The 24,254-nt window shown below is 41.5% G+C and overlaps 1 protein-coding gene across 3 annotated transcripts in view; it reads right to left on the reverse strand.

Moving 5' to 3' along the window:
- NFATC1 (nuclear factor of activated T cells 1) overlaps positions 1-24,254 on the reverse strand; it is a 199,392-nt gene that overhangs the window by 166,135 nt on the left and 9,003 nt on the right. For all 3 annotated transcript variants that reach the window (XM_088475900.1, XM_088475899.1, XM_088475898.1), the window contains exon 3: positions 12,927-14,022. In XM_088475900.1, the coding sequence (XP_088332026.1) occupies positions 12,927-14,022 (1,096 nt within the window). The remainder of the gene's footprint in view (positions 1-12,926; positions 14,023-24,254) is intronic.

The following is a 24,254-nucleotide window of genomic DNA, read 5'->3' on the forward strand; positions in this document are numbered from 1 at the left end:
CTTTGACCCCAGTGACGTATACAATTTTATTTAAAAAATGCTACAAACATTTATGTTGATGGACTCTCACTGTGGAAGGAAGTTTAGTTAAAAATTTTGATTAACAAAATAACCTAAATTTCTCACTGGTATTGGCTTTTTATGGCCCAGAGCAAAAGTCACCAGGGTCAGATGGAAACATATTGAATGAGAGCAGGAAACATATTGAGACCACAACAGTGGAAAGCTGTATGATCAGGATCAGTATGGAGCTCGTTCCACTGAATCTCATCACTGCCAGAATTTTCCTAGAAAACAAATGTCAATGATCTGAAGCATCCTGTCTGTCAAATGGGATCTTATCTTTAAGTGGAAGTAATGCTAAATTGAAAATAGGGGCAGTATATAATGTGCATATTATCTACTCAAAATGCTATAAAAATACATATGCTTTGCAGCTATTTAACAAATCCATGTATCAACCTGGCGCATAATTCAATTCCCGTGTAAAGACAACTCAAATATCACTTAATTGGTATTCTCTTATGTTTCTGGAATAAACAAAGGTCATTTGGACAGATCATATATATAATCACTCTGTGGTGTAATAAACTGACACCAAGGCTGAGAAGAGAGCAATGACGGGCCCTGGTGGTGGGGGAGGCTTGGCGGGTGATGGAGGAAAGACCAAATCATGGCGGCGTGTCCACACCCATCCAAGAAAAAATTAAAAAGTGAATGAAAACTAGAATGCAAGTGCATGCTTTCCCCTGCACAGCTGTCCCAGGCCCCTTAAATAAGCCCAGGCAATTAGTACCCCCTTCTTGGCACCCCTGACTGACACTGCTAGATCTATGTATTCTATTAAACACTTTTTCTTAGCAGAGATTCCTTTTAAGGGAATACACTATTGTAAATTAATTAGGGGTGCAAAAACAATATTTTGTAACCTATACATTAAAAGGGAATATATAAATAACTAGAACTTAAGGAGAACTGTAGACAGTGGTGTTACTACCTGAGTACCAGAGGTACAAGCTGCTATGTGGTCCATTAACTGTAGTAACCCAGCAGGACCCCTTTGCTGATTATCACTGGATAGCTGTAACTGGGGTCTTGAGTTATCATGTAGTTTCCACAGGTAGGGTCTTTGGAGCTCATTCAAATCCGCTCGCTAGATGCGTATGCTCGCACCGAGCGTATGCAAATCCGGCACACACAGCAAGGCAGGCGATCGCACGGCAAGGCATAAGCACGCCCACTATGTCTTGGCGTGCGATCGCTTTGTGTATGCAGACGCCCACCAGCCTGTCTTAAGACGCCCACTTGCGCACGTCATCTCCAGAAAGTGTATGCAACCATCGGTACATCGGGTAACATCGGATGCGATCGCAGCTCTTGTGGCGCACCATACTCTACCGCAAACACTGAGATCACTTCAGTGTTAAATACAACCAGGTGACGTGTACTATGACACTGCCTGTTAATTATGCACGCCTCTGAAACGGCATTGAGACGCTCAGGCACACCTGCGTTCGCACCTCCACTCCCCTGTCAATAGCCAGCCACTGTCACCACCCACAAATGGCTTCTCCTGTCACTCACTCTGCTGGGCTGTCTGTGCGCAGCAAGCAAACGCTTCCCGATCTCTCGCACTGGTTCGCACATGCGCATTGCGATGCGTACGCATGCACAGAATGCGAAAATCGGCCAGCTACGAGCGAACGCATCCTAGCGAGTGGGTCTGAAATAGGTCCTTTATTCTAGTGACAGGTAAGGGGAACAATGATGATTTCTATTTGTCTCTGAGTAGGAAGCGAGGTGTACATGGGAAGAAGAGGAGGCAGCCAGCCATTAATGTAAAAGGAAAGGAGAGGAGACAGGCGGGGTCACTCCTAGACACCTTGGCTATCCTCTATGCTATGGCTTCCAAAGTTTGTTACGGCAACAGAACTTAGGCCAGTGGTTGGTAAAATTTAAAAAGAAAAAAACTAATTATAACATCTCATTTTTTGTTTATGAATATTTAAGCTTAAACTAATAATATACTGCATATTATATTGGTTTGATGTTATCTGTAATTTAAGTCTACGATTATTAAAAAGCTAAATGAGGTCTTTGAACAAATATGCATCAAAACAGATTAGTAATTAGACAGCTAATGGTACAAAATAGGCTTATAAAGTAGAGTTCTATTGTGGGCTATGAATAGCTTCAATTAATAGGAGGGGGGTCTCCACAGAAGGACCTCCATGTTTATTGTGCCATGCAGCGGGGTAAAGGTTTTTTTTTTAAAAAGTTGTCTAAAAGTGGACAAACCCTTTAATAAATGCAGCCCATCACCTCAATTATAACCAGTCTCTCATGAATATTGGTGATGTCTCATGAATGATCATGGTCATTAAAAACAATCCTTCTTTTCAAAGTCCTGTCTATCTCACAGGCCACCCACCCACATAGCAATTTGGTGTAAGGAAGTCTTCTCTCATAGAACTACATACAAATGCTTTTATTAAGCTTATAGGAGAGATATAATGGACTCCCTCTGTCTGAGCTGATGGACCAAAAGTGTTATTGCATTGCAGCAGCACAGAGCTACCTAATAGCTGAATGTGGTGGGTAGGAAAGATACTCAGGTCTTATCCATACTTGCCTACTTTTGAAAAAGCATTTCAGGGAGATTGTGATAGTAGCACCTATGAGCGCGGCGGTAAAGTGGGCGTGTACTGCTACATCTGAGAGGCATGTCATAAAATTGATTTACATCCACATGTAAATGAGCCCCAAAGCAGTTAGTAAGATCTACTTGTTGATGAAAACACACTGATACTTCTCAGAAAATACATGTAACCATAGGGATCATTGTGCCTTATAACCAATGCAGGGAAATTATACTAATGATCCCATTTGAATGTATATATCTCTGTTTTTTCTTTTATAGAACAGTTTCATAAAGGGGGTAAGGTGAAATGAGGGAGATTGGTAGACTCTTCAGGGAGACAGGGAGATTGCTGCTATTTCAGGGAGTCTCCCTGACAATGAGGGAGAGTTGGCAAGTATGGTCTTATCCAAAAGTGGACTGAAGTCATTGATATGTAGTGGGCTCATAGGCTATATATTGAAATATATCAGTTCATCCCAGAAAATGTATGGTTCTGCTGTGTGTATGTATAGGATGCCCTTTATAGTATATATTTACATTGCAAAACCTGCCTGCTAAAAGCAAAAGTGTTTAAATAACATATATTCTAGAAGTAGAAATAAGCTTTGGGCAGTAACATATTTAGTACATGCTGGGTCTCACAGCAAAGTCTTTAGATCATCAGGAAGAGTGTATTTTCACTTTATTAGAAAAAAAAAACATTCTATACAGCCGTGTTATACATTTACAGTATAAATGCATAGCATGTACAAAGCAGAGGTAAGCTTTTTGTTATCATACAGACAATATAAAAAGTTATCACTAAAGTTCACCTAACCTCTTGAATCCAAAGTGTTAAATAATTACAATATTGTAATTTGTCCCACTTTGTCATTACATGAATAATGATAAGAGCAATTGCTGTCAAAACAGTGCATAGCTAGGGGCTAGAGCAATGATAGACAGCTACTCATAAGAGATCTGGTGAGCCATAAGTGGTGATTTCCTGACCTTCAATCCCAGGGCTGGAAACCATAAGTATATGTTTATGTGACTCTTGTAATGACTTTCCTGCCTATATCTTTTAACACATCTTTTGTACAAGTTTGCCATGCACACTGATGTTAATATTGCCCTGTTTCCAGCACATGTACATAATCACTAAGATAATAATTTTATCATATTTTATTTACAAGTATTAATATCAACAGCCCTACAATGCTGTAAGCAGTCAGCTTACACGCTCTTTGTTCTTTATTAAGCTGCTAGAACATCTGCAATGGACGCTATACTAGATGACAGTCAATTACTATAAAATCATGTTTTTTTTTATTTCTATATAAATTATTAATTACCTAAATGTTTACACGCGTAGTTCTGAAAACATCTAAACAATTAAAAGAATATATTTAGACTTGAACTTATAAGCCAAGCAAGTGATTGCCAGTATTCGGTCGTGAGAATATAGTTTCTACATTTGTCTTTTAGGAGAACACTACAGTGTCCAATTTAAATAATGTGTAACAGAGATCAACCATGCGGCCGGCGGTAATACATACTGATTCCATTAAAAATACTAAATGAATGATTGTCACTCCGTCGGTATTATAAGGGACTCCTAACCACTGGCGCCCGATTGCCCTGTCAGGACCCCACACACAGAAAGTCCGCTGACATGTATGAGAAGTAGCCAGCTGCTTCTTACCTGTGGAAGTGACCAACTGCTGCTTGTCATGGTCAGTGATGGGCTGGGTGAGTGGCTTTGCGCTATGATATTACTGCCCTGCACTTCACTCTCTGGACCAGAAGATGCTTTCCCCCTCCCCCACACCCTTCTTCCAAGGTAAGAACTTAGCAGTGAGGGGTGGAGGAGCAACTTTAGAAGGTGGTGTCTAACACCTCTGGGCCTGCAGCACCCGGGTCATCAACACGGAGGGGAGGTCCCTCATAGTTTCATCTTGTCAATCAAGATTTGCTGTTTCACAGAATCTGGCTGTTAATTAACTCACACAATTAAGCATCCATTGCCCCATGCTACATAAAATAATAATATATTGCACATTTATATGTACTGCAATGTTTAAAACTTTCAGGGGCTCATCTACACTGAAGATATTGAAAATAAAATTGTGATTGATGCTGAAGATTTTAGCCAGCTGTTAGTATTGCTACTAACATATACAATAACAACTATTTAACTGTACACAAAATGTAAACAGGATATCAAGGATATCAGATTCTTTAAGGTACATTATTATATACAAAACAAATCTGAGGGAAAAGACTGTAGTACAACCTCTGCAGGGTACAAACCTAAAACGTAACATATTTCTGCTCATTGTAATGTACAATAACACTATTTGTTGAAGATAATGTTGGAGAGGAGTGCGCTTCAGTGCGGTCTCCATCTTCTGCTTAGTAAAGCCTTTACCAAGATGGCCGCCAAGGATGCTCATGCTCATGCACAGCGCTATCTTGTCACTGTGTCCGAGCACCACAGTACTTCACAGCTGTGTAGTACATAGCTCCTACATGACCTTCATTGTTTGTACCGGTTACTGCTGCTACCGCAAGACTGGATGGTCCTCTGCCGTTAGCTGCTATACTCTGCTGCCTGTTACTGTGAGTACCACAGTAATGCTGGATACTTTAATAAACCTATAACTCTAGTTAACGATATCTGTGTAGCCTAAGCTTTAATACACATCCGCTGATGCCTATTACTAACCTCTCCGGTTCTACACCAAATAGGACACCTATATCAATATTTATAAGCTTGAAAACAACCAAACCAGGAATATGGCATATGCATAAATGTGTGCCCCTTCCTGGTTGATTTAATATTATGACTTTTTCAGCATCTTATGTTTAGTGACCCTTTATATGATGGAACGCTCTATGATGCAATGGTGAAAACAGTCTGTGCATGACTTATTTGCAATACCTGTAGTTCCTATTGATGTGAGCATGGGCACCGAGTGTGGGTGAGGATGGTACTGATTACCCATACCCAGGCTCATATGTGGAGTCTAGAGGGGTCCCAGTTCATGCCATGGACGAGGTGGAATGACCCCCTTCTAGGTGCCATCCACCGCAAAGTATAGTATTTTAAGTCAAAGTTTTAAAGAGTTGGTGCGGCCACACCCCGAGTTTAGTTATGCCTCCTCTATCACCTTGGCTTGGCATATGTCTCAGCAGCCGGGGATGTGAGAGTTCGTTTTAATGTTTTACATAGAAACTCAGAATGCCCTTTGCTCCTATTTAGTGCCCAGGAATTCCATGTAATAATGTATTTAATGTTAATGGAGCCAAGCACTTTAATCATGTTATATAATAATTCTAACTTTATAGAGGACTTGTTTTTTCATAATATGAGATTACTTATCTGAATTTTATTTCACATATAAATTGTGTGAGTTAATTAACAGCCAGATTCTGTGAAACAGCAAATTTTGATTGACAAGATGAAACTATGAGGGTCTGAAATGTATGGATTGTTCTCTGCACTTAGCATATAAATTGGTCATGGTTTTATAGATTAATCATTTTTTTTGCCACAAAGAAAAATCACCATATTTTACCTATTTTGCCATTTATAAAGAATGAGTCTTAAATGTTCACAAACTAATATACTTCACAAATGTGCAAAAAGCAGCTGCTCAATATCATGTCAAAACATCATGTCAAACATCCAAGGAACTGTAAAACAATCTTTGCATTGTTTGTGACATATAGTAGTTTAAGTGTAATACATCGCTATTACTGGAGATTTCTTCCTCTGTGTCAGCTACCAGTTTATATATAGTTTACCTTTTTTCACTTTCTGTACTAGCCCGCAAAAGACAAAGGTATAACACATAAAGGTACTTGTGTACTCTACAGATTCATTGCAGAGAGAACCCAATGAATGTTTTAACTGGTACTTGTGTACCTTACGTACACAAGTACCGAAAGTTGTCCCCACCTAAAGAAGAAAGTTGTCCCCTCTCGGGCTCGGTGGCTCGCTAAGCTCACCACAAGGTTATATTCCCCCTCCATGCCCACTTGGATGGTAGGGTATGACGCTGGTCACTGGGAATGACGCTGGACACTGGCTGATGACGTCAGGGTCCTCTCCGTGAAAGGAATTTAGACATTACCATGATTGACAATAATAATGAGTGCATGACACTTGGGTTCTCTCTGCATTGAGTCCGTAAAGTACACAAGTACCCACATAGAATTCATATTTTAATACACTACACATGGACATATTTAAAACTGTAGTTTGTTAATTCAGTTTGAAGAAAAAACATTTGGGCCATACTTAACCTACATTTTTCATCTCCTCCAGGAGAAGCCCATAGAGGGGATGCAGCTTGCTGCTTCATGGAGCCAGGCCCTCATGATTCGCAGGTACATAGAGGGGGCAGGGTAATTATCACCCCATCCTGCGATCCAGATGCTCTTCCCGGGGTGCTACACAAAATATCGGTAGCTTCCAGGAGGGTAAGTATGGTTTGGGCTCCAACATCCTGCTACCTTCTATACATGCTACAGTAGTGGAACTTGGCAGACAGCTGTTGAAGACTGAGGGCCTGATTCAGAGCTGAACGCTCTGACCAGAGCGCTCGCTCTGAATCAGGGCCCTCCTACCTTTTTTTGGAGCGTCCTCATGGACGCTCGCATAGCTGTGGGTTACCACCCACAGCTATAGCGAGCGTCCATGATGATGGTCGCGATGGTCTTGACCATCGCGACCATCGGGCTTGCGACGGAGACCCTGCGGTAGGGTCTTGCTGCCACAAGCCCTGGAGTGATTTTGGCTCTATCAGAGCCAAAATCACTCCCACTGACATCACTAGTGATGTCAGTGGGGCCGGCTTGAGACAGTAGGCGTTGGGAACGCCTCCGTCTGGCAGGCACGCCCACCAAAGGGGGCGTGCTGTCAATCAACATCGACAGCACGCCCCCTTTGGTGAGAGACCTGGAGCGATGGAGAGCCCGTCGCTCGCCGGCTCTCGCGCATGCGCACGACGGAGCTCCCTCCGTCGTGCACATGCGCAGTTGGGGAACATCGACCCACTTGCGAGCGAACTGCCGCTCACGAGCGGGTCTGAATGACCCCCAGAGTTCAGCCACTTACTCAATACACTAGACACATAGGGGCCAATTTAATTAGTCGCAATGCTCTGTAGTAGCCTCAAGCGTTATTTTTAAGGTTTTTTTTTTACAAGATAAGAGCTAAATGTAGGCTTGCCATATCATCCCTTTAATTCTGGACATGTGAATTTCACAGGATCTGTGACTGATTAAAACCAGATGAAATGGAGACTTGAAGTCAGCCAGCGACAGAATCAGTGTAATTCATACATATCCCAAATTAAAGGGTTGATATGGCAAGGCTACCTCAACATCATGCATAATCATAGGACCTGATTCATAGATGTGTACAGAATGAGTCCTCTGCCATCGCACACAGTACCCCGTAAGCCACAGCATGATTTACAGGTTGTGGCCATTTGGGGGAAGAGGGAGGAGACAGCCAGTTCCCAGAAAATGGGGGAGTGAAGTCAGAGTTTTCTGGGCATGCCAGGGGTAGCGTTTGCATCTTCAAACACTGATTTCCTGGCCCGGGCAGAGTCGCTCCAGTGGCGATTTGAGTAAGTTTAGGCTTACTCAAATGGTCGATAGCTGCGCGATAGTGACCCGATATTGGGCAGCAGCAGATCGCAGAAACAGTCAGGAGACGTCTATTTACACAAGATGCCTCCTGCAGCATTAGTATATGTTGGAATCGTAGACATGTCTAGAGATGCAGCAGCGATGCTAACAACGTACAACTCTAAATTAGGCCCATACTCCGTAATCCTTCTTCCAGTACCTCATGGATGTTAGCCTTAAGAAAATGCTCCAAAGTTATTTTCTTTAGTTTAACACCCCACTCATAGGGGTAAATTTACTAAAGTGAACATTTTTAGAAGTGGATAGGTTTCCCATAGCAACCAATCAGATACTATCTATTATCTTCTAGAAGGTGATAGTTAAATGTTAAGTAGAATCTGATTGGCTGCTAAGGGCAACATCTCCGCTTCTAAAAACTCTCACTTTCGTAAATTTACCCCCTATGGTCTATGTGTACTTGACTATATAGAACTATTGGGATTACACCAGACCAAGATAATAAGGTTTTAGGATTGCATGTATTTGGTGAAATTTTTTATAAGGGGCTTTTACTTTGTTTTCAGTGGTCAGCTGTAATTGATCACTATTGTGACACTACGGGCTCAACCCATTTAGGATTGAGTTTGGGAAAGAGTTTGTTTCATGAAATATGCGCACAACGCAAGAATGCGAGCACCTGAGAAATGCAAGATCCATTTAGAAATACTAATTTGTGATACTCGTGGTGTGGGTGCACGACTTTTGTACAAAATTTAACCTGGGAGAAGTGCATGAAAAAGTTGGGAAACCACCCTGGATCCCAAAAAAGTGACAACTCAGATAGCAGGACCATATAGAAGGCTGTTAGTGGCCATAAGGAAAGTATTGGAGGTTCTTAAAAGGTGTCAATTGGCTGATTTGGGCATTTTTTGTTAATAGTGGAAAAATGATAACAAGCAAGTGTTTTTTAGCAAATTAAAGTTTTTCCACCATTACAGAAAAATGTATAGTACTTTTTCAGTGTTATTATACAAGTTTGTAAAATGTTGTACTTAACACTTTTTCCTCTCATCTGCAAGGTCAAAAAAAAAATTCCTGCCAAGACATCTGTCCCACCTCATTTACACATCCATATACCCGTCCCACATCATTTACACATCCATATACCCGTCCCACATCATTTACACACCCATATACCTGTCCCACATCATTTACACACCCATATACCCATCCCACATCATTTACACATCCATATACCCGTCCCACATCATTTACACATCCATATACCTGTCCCACATCATTTACACACCCATATACCTGTCCCACATCATTTACACACCCATATACCTGTCCCACATCATTTACACACCCATATACCTGTCCCACATCATTTACACATCCATATACCCGTCCCACATCATTTACACATCCATATACCTGTCCCACATCATTTACACACCCATATACCTGTCCCCACATCATTTACACACCCATATACCTGTCCCACATCATTTAACCCACCATTGAGCTTTTAAGAGATATTCACCTGAAAGGGGCATGTCTTATTGCAGTAGTTCTCAAACTCGATACTCAGGACCCCACACAGTTCATCTTTTCAAGGTCTCCTGGCAGGTGCACAGGTGTATTTATTACTCAGTGACATATTTAAAAAAAAAGCCACAGGTGAAGCTAATTATTTCACTTGCGATTATGTGAGGAGACCTGGAAAACATGCACTGTTTGGGGTCCTAAGGACGAGTTTGAGAACCTGTGCTTTATTGGACAAATGATGCTATTTAAACAGCTTCAAGGTCATTGGGAGGGGTGTACCAGAGGTTCCGTACTGTCTCTTGACAATTTTACCTTGGAATAAAGATTTTCCCTACCATTCACCTGCTCAGAGGGTGCACACAAAAAAATTTGAATTTCCTCTGTAAAATAAATGTGAGTGTAATGGGATTGCAAATGGAATTTGCAGTGCGAGTTCGCCATGAGAGCTGCTCACAGGACCCAACTCGCATTTAATTGTATTGAACCCTACAAGCCTTGCCGCCAGTTTAAAGCTTTCAGTCGAATATTTGTTTTTACCCTAGTACCCAGTGGTAAGGAATACTAGGGAAGGTCAGTGCTATTCAGCAAAAGGCTGGTTCTATGTAGATGAGGGAGAGGCCCTAAATTGTTTCAAGACCCTCCTAAGGGACCAAGCACAATGTTATGAGGGCTGGGATGCTAGGGAAAGTTAGAGAGGGGACAAGTATTTTTGGCTTGACTTAATTATTTACTTTTTAGTCTGACAGGCGTGATAGCCTAAAACTGCATGCGGTATATTCACTGGTAGAGAAAAATGTAAATGAACGTTTGCCTGCACTCACACAACTATTGAGAAAATGGCCCCTACTCAGTTGGACATACTTATATCTTGAAAGAGTGTCAGGCACTAAAAGAAAAAATGAATAAGTGCCGCGAAAATAAAAGTGGCCTCAAAACAGAAGTGGCACCAGAACCCTCAGTTTTTGTTCTACCTTCAGACTCTCCAAGAAAATGGGCAGAGAAATATTTATTTTTCCCTATGTAACAAGTGTAAAATAAGGATATTTTTCTGACTAGTGTTGATCTAATAGACACAGCCAGAATGCAAACACAAATGATGTGACATAGTTTATACCAACAGGATCTTATTATATTAATTACTGATAGATATTAAACATCATTTGGTTTGTATGTAGGATGACTATACATATGTATACACTGAGACTGTGATGAGAACATGAAATGGAACCATTTCTCACATATACCCACATGCTAGGTCTTAAGATTCTTGTTTGCATGAGTCAGAGGCCCAGATGTGGAATGCAGTAAGATCAATTAGAGCAATGTAAATATTTGACACTTCGGCTTCTGAAAAAGCATGAAACATTGCAAGGGCGAATATATAGCCATACAACAAACTTCCGCTTTTTGCTCATGACAACTGCATTGTTTAACCCCCTCACTGCCTAGGGAGCCTGCAAGTCATTACTTTTCAGTGTTACAGTGGAACTAAGTCAACTCAATGCTTCTTGCATCCATTGATAGAGATTTATATTTTACTGGGATTTTAATAGGAAATATGCAGAAAATATCCCCATGGGGAATGAGGTGGTTTTTGAAGCCAACAAAGCTTCAGTTCTAAAAGGGCTTTTGCAGTGGTAACAGAATAGGATAATAACCTGTCTAAAATTTGATACATTATATTTTGGAGACGTGGAATGTCTATGCCTTAATTCTGACTCAAGAATCCAATGTCTTTATCTGTTTCATATGTTACTCATACATCATATACTGTAAGATCTATAGTCCCAGCATTATTCAAATGGTAACTCATTGTTTAAATTGACAGCCTTTACCATCTGTGTCTAAGGTTTTTTTTTCTAGAATATACTTAATGGCTAGTTATTTTAATACTCAGAACTGTTATTGATTAAAATATTTCCAGAACTCAAATATTAAAGTTTAAAAATAATAAATGATAAAACAAAATACAGTATAATTTATACATAAAAGAATCTTATATATCACAGCTGCATCATATGCAGGATATTATTGTATATCTTATTTTCATATGTGGGACAAACATGAGGCATTTTATATGGGTAAGCTTGTGTAGATGAAATTAACCTGTTTGACTGTGATAGTAATAGTGTATCCTGTTTATTAGTCTTGACAGGAAAAGAAGATGAGTGAGCTGATTATGTGGAAGGCAGTGACCTGTCTACTCATGTGTTAAATAGATAAAGTAAGTAAAAAAAAGGCTGCATGTGAGAGGGGTTATGTCATCAAGTGTAGAGTGGAAAGGAGGAAGGCAGGAATTCATAGACAGAGTTAGGTAGTGGATGAAGCAGGGCCCCCAATAGCACACAGTAATGAAGCTCATTTCACACTTGTGTTGGTTGTGGTGTGAACCGAATGTAAATATCAGTGCAGCTAACCAGGTATGTATTTAAAAATGCTTCTCTTTCCCTTGTTGCCAAGAGTGAAAGTCATGCTTTGACCATGGCTGATTGACAGTCCCAGAACTATAACCTAGAATAATACTGGGACTGACAATCATGCAAAGGAGGCAATGTAAAGTTTCCATCCATAGGTACCTTACTTGGAGCAGGAATATTTATTTCATCTAGAAACCACAGACAAAAACACAGGATTACATTTAAATAAAACAGATATCTAACACAGTGTTTCCCAAACACCTATCCTCAAGTCACACTAAACAGTCGAGGTTTCAAAGATATCTATGCTTGAAGACAGATGGTTAAATCACAATAACTGAGACACTAATTAAGTCACCTGTGATAAAAAGTATGGTTATCCTTAAAACCTGGACTGTTAGTGTGCCTTCAGGACTGAGATTGGGAAACACTGATCTAACAGTTTAAAAACGGTTACATGTCTTTGGAACCTAGCTAAAAAGGTTAAGCATGCATGACATTCTTGGACTTGCAGTTCCACAACTTGCTAGATTATCTTGCACTGTCTTAATGTTGTGGTATATTCAGAATAGTACAGTGCACCTCTTGGGATGCACGTGTGTGTGCTATCTTGGTAAAAGGCAGGAATATTGATTTAATGGACAGTATTACAAATTAATGTTTAGTGTATTACAGAATTGTTATTACAGTCTTACCTCATGTAGGATGTCGGGGAAATGTTCTTTGGTTTGGCCCATTGATAAGGATGCTGTGGAACTGATAAAAATTGATCGCAGAAATTCCCTTTCCTGATGTGATGGAATCCAGAATATTCTTCTGGTGACAAGTCAGCAGCTGGTGACAATGTGCCAAGCTCATCACAAATGGGTTCTGTTTTAAGAGACATAGTTGAGGTGTGATCTATTGCTGTCTTTCTGGACTTAATTGGAATGCCATCATTCATGTCTATGGGGTCAGTGCTGAGAGCATTAATGGCTGCCACTATAGCAGAACTTGTATACTGGTGAGTATTCCCCAACCAGGTCTCATCAGTGACACTAACTCTGGGGGAATTGTGAGGAGATGGCGTTGGAGAATGGTGTGGTGAGTAGGATGTCTGTCTGCCATTAAGGTTGTATTTTCTTTTGTTGCATGGAGATGTTGGACGTGAGTTTGGAGCAGTGAGCCAATTTTCCTCTGAAATACTTGTCCTGGGAGATGTTGATGGGGAATGCCTGGGTGAGTTGAGCAAAGTACAGGCTACCATACTTCTCTGATAGCCTTCTTCTGGGTCAGTGGTTTTGGGAGATACACATGGTGACTGCCATGGGGAGGTCTGAGGGGAAGTATATGGATAGGAGTAATTTGACTCAAAAGAAGAAGCTTCAGAGTTACAGCTTCTGGAAGACAAACTACTTGCTGGACTCAAGCAAGATGGATCTCGGTAAGTCTCAACATTTGGCAAGTTCAATGTTGCGGTAGAATGTGCCCGTTTAGAATTAGGCATTGATTCCTCTACATCTCCTTCATGAAAAAACTGGTTATTGCCAGTGTGCATCCCCAGACATGATGTGATTTCAATTCTAGGGCTTTCCAATGGAGCTCCATTAGGCCTTATGTTCGGAGACAAGTAGTATCCAGAGGCTTCACTCTCAAGATTCCCTCCATATCCGGATGAATGACTTGCTGATGGAATAATGGGAATGACTGGGTTTAATGACTGAAGACCATGGCATGGAGCGGATAATGAAGAATTCATCACACCAAGCGAGAGGCTGGCACTTAAATTGGAAGATGCATAGTTATAGTTTTCTGGAAAAAAAAAGTGATGACAGATGTCCAGATTAGTAAAACAGAAAACAAAAGACATGCATGTATTTTATCTAAAGATAAATAAAATATGTTTCAGAAGATGGAACAATGCAATGTGAGATAAAATAAAATAATACTAGTTATCAGGAAAAGTGTGAAACAGGGAATTCACTTTTTTTCTTAGTGCACTGGGAAATAGAACAGGGTATCATTGTTTTTGAAATGCAATGGCTTTGAAAAATAGCAAAGGAGCTCCATCTCCATGGTACTTAGAATGTTACGGCTGGTCCCATAATTTAGGAGTACTTAAGTATGTTCCTTTACTAACTTGCATTTACAGTGATACTGTTGTGGCTCTGGTCACTCTGTGAACTTGCTTGCAGTGTGATAGACCCCAGTGCCGATTGGGGGCTGGGGGTGGAGCATTTCACAAAACGGGAGATGTCGGCCATGTTTGTGAGGTGTGCCAAAGCCAGTGGCTGCATATTGGATGCAGATTCACTGGCCTCAACAGCTTAGTGAGGTGGGTATTCTGAGCAATCTTAGGGTTGGTCAGATGCACGATAACCACCGCAATTTTTACAATGGTGATCAGAATGCATGCAGTGGATACGAGGCGGCACAGGTGAGCGTCTCAATTTAAAAGACAAAGCCTGCATCATTTACATAGTTTTCAGATCTGCTACTACTGAAGACGCAGCACCGATCGCTCTTTCTTCCACATCTGAATCAGGCCCACAATTTGGTGCAAGATTAATGACTTTCAAGGATACTTTTGTTAAAAGAAAGTAGAAAATACAATATAACATCATTCTCCGTTTATCACTGTACTTCTGAGCAAGATGTTGTTTCGGATCCTGCCTACTGTAATAGGGAGGCAGAAGTTATGCTGGCCAGACTAAGGGACTCATTTGTCAATGAGTTTTATCATAGGCAACAAGTTTTAAAACTAGCCAATCAGCTCCTAACTGACATCTGTTTGAAAAATGACAGTTGGGAGCTGATGGCTTGAGCATTATTTATTATATGCAACGAATTTTAAAACTCATTGCATATGATAAAACTTGTTGATAAATGGGCCCCAGAGTGTGATACTGCGGGCAATTTCAGGTTATTGGTCCAATACTGCAGCATCTGGCACCATAACAAGCCTGTGACTGGCTGGCATTTTAGCTATCAAATTATGTAACTGCAGGATGGCAGCAGACCTCTACCAAGGAGTAAAACAAATAATTGTCTATGTTAAGCAGCAAATTTAAATCCTGAATTTAAGAAAATAACTCACTAATCTTACTGACCATTTTAACTGCTCAATTCCACTGTTACTATGTTGTTAATACACTTTTCAGCCCCTAACACCTGCATTATCCATAAGAATCGTCTGAATGTTTTCTTGAGTCCTTTTTTCCACCACTATGTAAAAAATTTTTGAACAGAGGAAGAACTAATTCTCATGTGTCAGCATATGTTACCAGTGCAACAAATTGCATTGGTAAAAGCTCAATGCATATCACAGTGTCACAGCTGCTGACACTGTAACGTAGCGTTTCGTATGCAGATACACCTGCAGTCGCGCACAGAACATAGGCATACCGCATATCATTTTAATCAGCAGAAGTGGCCTGTGCTATCCATTTGCATTGTTGGGTAAATAAGATGAGTTTAAAGGTAAAAAGTTGCATTGAAAGATGCTCAGCGCTACAGAGTCACACGGTACTCATGTGTAATGCGATTTGTAGCGCACAGAGGATAGATGTATGTGGACACATCTGTCTATATATAGGAAAAAAAAGGGGTGGGGGGCTGGACTGTACATCTGTTGAGACTTCTGTACATCTGTTGAACTAAGAATATTCATAATCAGAACAATTATGATAAACTTTACAATTAACTTGGAGTATAAATAATGTTCTTAGCACATATTTGGCTTGCCCATCTACCCCATCAAGGTGAACCTCATCAGATGGGACCATCACCTCCCTTATACCACCACATTACCACCACATTATATCAATTTATTTAGGAATTACCAATAATAGCGCCCATTCTAATGTAGACAGCAATGCCAGAGACCTGTACTAATTAAAATCACCTAAGGGCAGATTGGAAGAGTTCTATATAAATAAAAGGTGCAATGTCTGTGGTTAGAGGTTTATTAGTAGATGTTGCAGCCACTGGGAGATGAGGGAGAAGCCAAGAAGTGATAGGTTTTCCCTCTTTACAACGTCCAGATGATAGTATAGAGGGTTCTTAGTCCTAAAGTTCTCTTTCCAATAGGACTAAATATGTCCAAAGTGTATGAACAAGACTACTTCAGTAAAGAATCATTTTACCAAATGTATTTTCACTTTATAAAGTATAAAAAATAACGAAGTAGAATGTAGAAGACAGTTTCCATCAATGTAACGCATTTCGTGTGTGACACTGCCCACTTCTTCAGATATGAAAATGTACGGTTAACATGGGTGAAAGGGACATGGACTTTAACTTAAGTATGACGTTTTTCAATCAAACAGTATGGTTTGCTTTTGTTGGACTGTGCGGAGACGTCTGCTCTGCACAAAATCCTGGGCGGGTGTACAGTATAGTGTTTGGGAGATAGCCTTGCAAGTAAACATGGCAACATGTTAGGTGAAAGGAAAGTTTAAATTAGTCCGACTCCAACCATTTTAAGCAGTGCCATTTAACATATACTATATGTTAATTAAAATTTATGATACTGTATTCCACTAAATCATGTTGTATACTTTATAGTTTTATACCGCTATAAAAGACTAAGTTAAACTAAAGCAAAATACACACATTTTAAGTAGCGTTCACACCTTTTAACATATACACATAAAATAAGCTTGTTTAACTTGCTTCAATACATATTTTATTACCGAATGAATGCGTACAGCAGAACTTTAATCAACAATAATACATGTATAAAGCACAACTTTCCCTAGAGAGCTGGAAACAGCAGGCACACTTTACCAAAGTATTATGCAGTCAGACAATGTATAGAAACATAGGTTACAAAATTTTATTTTACTTATAATTATAATCATGCTAAAGAAAACATGCAAACTTTCCCTGCAAGCTCTCGGTGCTGCGTCTTCGGCCGCAGCAGATCTGAGTGCATATGCTAATGCTGCAGGTGGCGTCTTTTGTAAAAAGACACCTACTCCTGGCTTCTCAGATCCACTGGCTGTGTCCGAAGATGCAGCATCGAATCCACAGCACAAACATCACTGGCCCATTGGACATCTGAATAACCCTCAGGTTACTCAGGACAGGATGTCCGGCAAAACTACGCTGCCGAGGCCAGTGAAACTGCGTCCAAGGACGCAGCGGTGGATTCAGATTCCAGAAAACAGGTTGATACATCCCCGTTTTCTAGGACACTCCCTGTTGCCGCCCCCCACTGCCAGCAGCATGCCAACCATACTGCGGCTTACGGAGCACAGCGACAGACGTTGCAGCTGTATGGAGACACATGCGCACTGCGTCTCTAATGCATGTGCAGTCCTCTAACCACCGGCAAACCGTGTCCACCACTGAATCAGCCCCTCAAGACTATTATCTCTGCCTGACTATTTGTCCTTCTGAACGGGAAGGTGATGTATAAGAAACCTGTGTCTCTCCAGCAGCTGTTGAAGAGAAATCAAGTTCACTATCAACTGATGGCACTTTGTTTATGATTTACATTACAGTTGCTTGAAAGCAAATATCATTAGATTTCATTATTTTGAAGTATACACACGATAAGTTCTGCCAATCTGATAAACGCTCTGATCAGGCAGAGCGATTATTGGACCGGTGTGTACCCATACACACTAAAGCTGCATACACACGTAAAGATTTTCTGTCCAAACATCCAACTAGTTGATTGGTTGGAATGAAAATCTGGTAATGTATGGGAGTAACTGATGATCAGCAATTTGCTCCTAAATGCCAGAAAACAGATGAAAACGGTCGTCAGACAAGTTTGTTAAATGTTTGATCTAAACAATTTGTTCAAACAACAGTTTTTGTCCATTTTCCGGCATTTGGGAGCAAATTGCTGATTGTCATTTGCTTTCATACCTTACCAGATTTTCATTCCAACCAACCAACTAGTTGGATGGTTGGACAGAGAATCTTTACGTGTGTATGCAGCTTAAGCAATTTCTTGCTAAGTGTGCATTTACTCCAGGATCTCTTCAATGGGATCATGAGGTCAGGTATGACATAGCGTGTGCAGCACATCAGATCTCTTTAAATATACATCTCAGACATATAATACACACACTATACTTATTTAAAAAATATTTCCTTTATGCTAGCAAAAGGAAGAGTCTTGGCTAAAAGGAAGCATAAGATGTTGTCTAAAAAAATGATATAGCCAAGCATATGTGCACCCGGGTGCATGGCAAAGACAGTCACTGTGCCAGAATCATTGCAATCTTCTGTACTTGCACCATCTTTCAGAAGACATTGCCACCCCCTCCCCCACCCACCCCATCCCCATCCCCATTTGTTAAAGCATCTCTCTATATAGTCTATCTGGCTACTTTTAAACATGAAAAAATTTCAACTTGAGCTTGAACAAATGGAAACAAAACAACAGTATATAGGCAAAAGTTTTCTGTATACAGTATGACAATTCTCTTTAGGTTTAGAAATAGCAGATTTCACAAACTTTCATACACGTCTTCACTGAATTGCTAACGTAGAAAATAATGAGCCATTTTTACGAGGAAATACACAAATATAATACATAAATATACATAAACGACAAAAGTATAAACCTATTTAAAATGTGTGCAATGGAATATGCTGTTACTAGATTAGTAAATGTTAATAAATAAACAGGAAGATTTCACAGACGATGTGATTCATTATCACATTAATAAAACAATATACTAATAAAATAGAATAAAAGTAATAAAAATATTGTTATTCTATAATAGATTTAGAGATAAATGAACATTGCTAGGATATGGTTTACATTACAATCATATTTTACATCTCTGCAGAACAGAAAATGTACAAATAAACTAAATTTACAAATATAATATTCAAGTAGTAATGCTGCAAATACAATACTAATACAAAACAAAATAGATTTTTACATGAATTTGCATATTGCTATCCTATTTTTCATATATTTAAGTATGAAAGAAAGAGAAAGGGAGGTTGAAGATAGAAATTGGAAGATCTTTACAGTTCACATCATTTCACTGTGAAAATAATTTAGTTGTGTAAAGTTTTGCAGAAAGCACTTAAGATTGGCTGTCTGGTGAAGTGGAGTCTCATTGTTCTTGGCTATAGTTACTATACATCAGTCTACATAGTATGCAAGTAATGCATACTATGTGAAAAAAACTTTTTCCCCTTAGATTTCAACTGTATTTTCTGTATGTCTTTTTTTCTTGCTTTCCATGCCATATATCCTAACTGTGTCTAATTTTCTTGTGACATTTTTGACCAAAGAAAGATTTATCTCTAGAAATATTAGTCCATGGAAATGCCCTATATTGCTCTGAAAGTGACATCTCTACAGAAACATGAATGTTATGCTCTATATTTGATGCAATTCTCAGGATCTTTTCAGATCTTCAGTTTTTATATTGATATTTTTTTATGGTATTTATGGTGCAAAAATTCATATTAAAATAAAGATCAATAAACATGTCTCCATGGGAACGCCTACCGTCTGGGGCCGGCCCCACTGACATCACTAGTGATGTCAGTGGGAATGCTTTTGGCTCTCATAGAGCCAAAAGCACTCCAGGGCTTGTGGCAACGAGACCCTACCGCAAGGGTCTCGTCGCAAGCCAGATGGTCGCGATGGTCTTGACCATCGTGACCATCACTTTGGCCACTCGCTATAGCTGTGGGTGGTCACCCACAGCTATGCGAGTGGCCAGGAGGCCGCTCTTAAATTCAGAGGGACGGCCCTGATTCAGAGCGAGCGCTCTGTCAGAGCGTCCGGCTCTGAATCAGGGCCTTTGTCTTTGGAAATTATTATAAAATGTTGGCAACTATTTTATTTAAGCACTTTGGCAACTTGTAGCAAAAAATTCTAAGAAAGTGAAACATGTATGGATTACAATTGACAAATATTAAAATGTTACAATAAGGTGGAAACATACTGGGAAATTAGAACTGCTTGCACCTGTAAGATAACATACAGAAAACGAAAGAAAAAAAAATGTGATCCGTACATAGGGCCCTATTCAGTGATGTGCGCCAATGTCGCTGTAGCTGCGAATTTGTACATAGCAACTGTGCAAAAATATGCAAATGTCGCAGCCACCAGAATTTGTATGGAGACTCCCACCAGCGACTGCATACAAAGATGTAACATCGGTCACAGATCAGAACATTATCGGACTTCTGAATCATGTGATCCAATTGTTACTGTGTATGGATTGCAGTCATGGGCAGATATATGTCCTGAAAAACAGTTTAAAAAAACCCGTTTTTCACTTTCCCTCCTCATTGACGCCCACAAACGGTCCTTACCTGTCAATCAATTTGCAAATAAATACTCTTTACGAGCGACAATAAAACTGAAACTTGACTCATGCGCTGTGCGACTAAGCAACGTGCAGATCACTGATAATCGCTCAACTGGTAAACATCGGCATATTGTTCATCTCAGAATCAGGCCCATAGTCTGATGTTTAAATCAGATTATTTAGAGCAGTAATTATTATCCTTTATTTATATAGCACCACCATTTAGACAATTATTAATAAAAATAGCTAACGCCATACAGAGAACATTTCCCTCTATCCTACTGGAGCTTACACTCTAAGGGGGAGATGTACCAAACCTTCTAAAGAGATAAAATGGAGATATTACCCAAAGTAACCAATCAACTTCTACCGTACTTGTCATTTCTTAAAAGACCTAAGACTGTGCTAGATAAATGATAATTAGAAGCTGATTGGTTGCTGCGCCCAACTTCTCTACTTTATATTTCTCACTAAGGGCTCTATTTACTACAATCCGCATTGGTAATGCAGATTGTAGTGTGATATTACCGACTGAATTCGCATTGCGAATTCCGGCAATATCACAGGGATTTACTACAAATCCCTTACAGGGACAGAGCTTGTGATAAAGCTCTGTCCCTGCGAATCCCCTTCGGAGCCTTATCACGGTATTTTCGCAAAAAATACCGTGATTAAGTGCCCGCGCATGCGCCGACCGCCCGCCGCTGCTACCCCCCCACCGGCGCTAAGCCCCGACCCCGGTGCTAAGCCCCGCCCCCCGCAATCACGGACCCCCCGTGACCCCCCCTCCCCCCCCGCGACTCCCCCTCCCTTACTTACACTTACCTGCATGCTCCAGGCCTCCGGTGATGTTCTCCATTCCTCCGGTCAGGTGATCTCCCATACTGCACTGGGACCCGATCGCCTGATGACCGGGCCGCAGTGCACTGTGGGAGACCAGCTGACCGGAGGGGAGTCATCACCGGAGGCCCGATCACCGGTCCCTGGAGTCAGGTAAGTATTTTTTTTTTTTTTAACAGTAATCAGCTTGCGGTCTGTTTAGACCACACAGCTGATTACAGGGACCGACTCCCGGCTCTGCTCTCCCCGTTAGAGCAGGGCAGGAGGCCAGTAACCGGGAGAAACCCTGGATAACGCCACCTCCAGGTGGCGTTATTATCACAGGGCTTTCCACGATATTTTTTTCACATTTATTTTTATTAACTCTGGTCGGATCACTTTTCCCATTACAATTATGGGAAATGCGATCTGCTTTACTAAAAATAAGTGATACTTAGGGGTTGGAGTATCACCCTTTTTCACTTTATTTTAGTAAAAATAATGTTAATAAATAGAGCCCTATGGGCCGTATTCAATTAGCGGCGATAATATCGCACCCGCCATAATTTAGTGCACTTTTATAGTGAGAAACAGGACAAAAGTTTTCTCCATCTCAGATCTGGGGAAAAAAATGCAAAATCCCTATTTTTGCCTTAAAAACAGTTAAATAAAAAAAAATAATAATAAAAAACGACTGCTGCGGCCATGTACGATGTTCAAAACACTTGTTGAATCCATACGGCACCCCTCGTTTTTCGACAAAGTACTCAACTTACAAAAAACTTTTTGTGGTAAAACAAAGAGGGGGGGGTGTCCAAACAAAGGGTTCTGAAATAAAAAACATTTTTATGCAAAAATAGGGATTTTGCATTTTTTTTTCTCCAGGTTTCTCCTGTTGCTCACTATATAAGTGCAATAAATTATCGTGGGTGTGATAAAAATCAGCCAATATTATCGCCCTGGCGATATTGCCGCTAATAAAATACGGCCCTAAGTTCCTTAACACACACTATGGTCCATTGTTTGGTCAGCAGCCAATTAACCTACTACTGTGTTTTGGGGGTATGGGAGGAAACCGGGGTACCTGAAGGAAAGCCATGCAAACAATGGTAGAACTTATTTTTCCAAGTACAAGGCAATAGTAGGAAATCGGAGTCATGACCCCAGTTCTGTGAGGCAGCTACGCTAACCACTGTGTTGTCAGTAACTGGACCCATAATATCCAACCAGATAGCCTGCACCAGTGCTTCTAAAGCCAGGTTAAACTTAAGGAGAGAAAGAAGGCATTCTATCTAGGTGCACCAGGCAACGCAGACAGGACAGGGATGGGTGTTGTAGAATTTAAGTTGTGCCCAGGGCTGGATTAAGGCTTGTGGGGGCCCCAGGGTAACTAAGCTGCGGGGGGCCCCTTCAAGCCACACAGAGTCGAGCCCAGCCGTGCCCCCAGTAGCAGTCTGCCCCGGCAGTGTCCCCAGTAGCAGTCCCCCCTCAACAGTGGTCCCCCCAGGGGTACCCCTAGTAGTAATTCCCCTCTATGCTGTGTCCCCCAGTAGTGGTCCCACCAGTGTGCTGTGCCCCCAGTAGTAGTGCCCCCAGCAGTGCCCCTAGTAGTACCCCCAGCAGTGCCCCTAGTAATCCCCCCAGCAGTGCCCCTAGTAGTCCTCCCAGTAATCCCCTCCACAGTGCCCCTTGTAGTACCCCCTGCAGTGCCCCTAGTAGTAGTAGTACCCCCCATCAGTGCCCCTTGTAGTACCCCCTGCAGTGCCCCTAGTAGTAGTACCCCCCCAGCAGTGCCCTTTGCAGTACCTCCTGCAGTGCTCCTAGTAGTAGTACCCCTTGCAGTGCCCCTAGTAGTAGTACCCCCTGCAGTGCCCCTAGTAACCCCCCCCCCAGACACACACACACAAAAAACAACAACTTCCATTTACCTTAATCCCCGCTCTGTCGTCTGCTCCTCCGTCTGGCGTCTTCCCAGGCCGGCCCGCTCTGCATGGTGGGAGAGATGTCAAGGCGTCTCTCCCATCAGCCACTGCGGGAGCCAGAAGACGGAGGCTCCGGCGGTGGGAGCAGCAGCCGATGAGAGTCTGACAGAGTCTCAGCGGCTGCTAAAACAAACACTCAGCTGCCGGCACCGGCGGCTGTGTGTTTGTGCTGTGTAGTGCGGACGGCACTTTATTATTATTATTACCAGTTATTTATATAGCGCACACATATTCCGCAGCGCTTTTACAGAGAATATTCGGCCATTCACATCAGTCCCTGCCCCAGTGGAGCTTACAGTCTATATTCCCTACCACATGCACATGCACATACACACACTAGGGGTAATTTTTGTTAGGAGCCAATTAACCTACCAGTATATTTTTGGAGTGTGGGAGGAAACCGGAGTACCCGGAGGAAACCCACGCAAGCACAGGGAGAATATACAAACTCCACACAGTCAGGGCCATAGTGGGTATCGAACCAACGACCTCAGTGCTGTGAGGCAGTAATGCTACCATTACACCATCTGTGCTGCCCACTTATGTGCCGTCCACACTACCGCCCTTCCCCAAGCTGATGCAGCAGCACTGACTGTGCTGCTGCATGCAGTAGAATGGGCGCAGCTGCAGAGCGCCCTCCACCCGGGAACAGGTGCCGCCGGCACCTGTTTTCGGCAGGGTCACACCGACCCTGTGTGGGGGCCCAGGGACGACCGCCCCTGTCGCCCCCCCCCTTAATCCAGCCCTGGTTGTGCCGCTATGTAAAGCCTGAATTTCTTCCATAGAAACGCAATTCCTGACTATCTGGATTCTGCAGCAAGTGTACGAGCGGTCAGCTGACGTACACACAGTATGAAGGACAGATATAGCTGCAGATATATCTGCCATCGGCTGTGCTGCACAGCTGACGCAATATGTCTGAATGTTGTCAGACATATTGTTT

This window comes from Taudactylus pleione, unplaced genomic scaffold (genome assembly GCF_031769625.1).
Source record: "Taudactylus pleione unplaced genomic scaffold, aTauple2 ptg000179l, whole genome shotgun sequence".
Classification (NCBI taxonomy): Eukaryota; Metazoa; Chordata; class Amphibia; order Anura; family Myobatrachidae; genus Taudactylus; species Taudactylus pleione.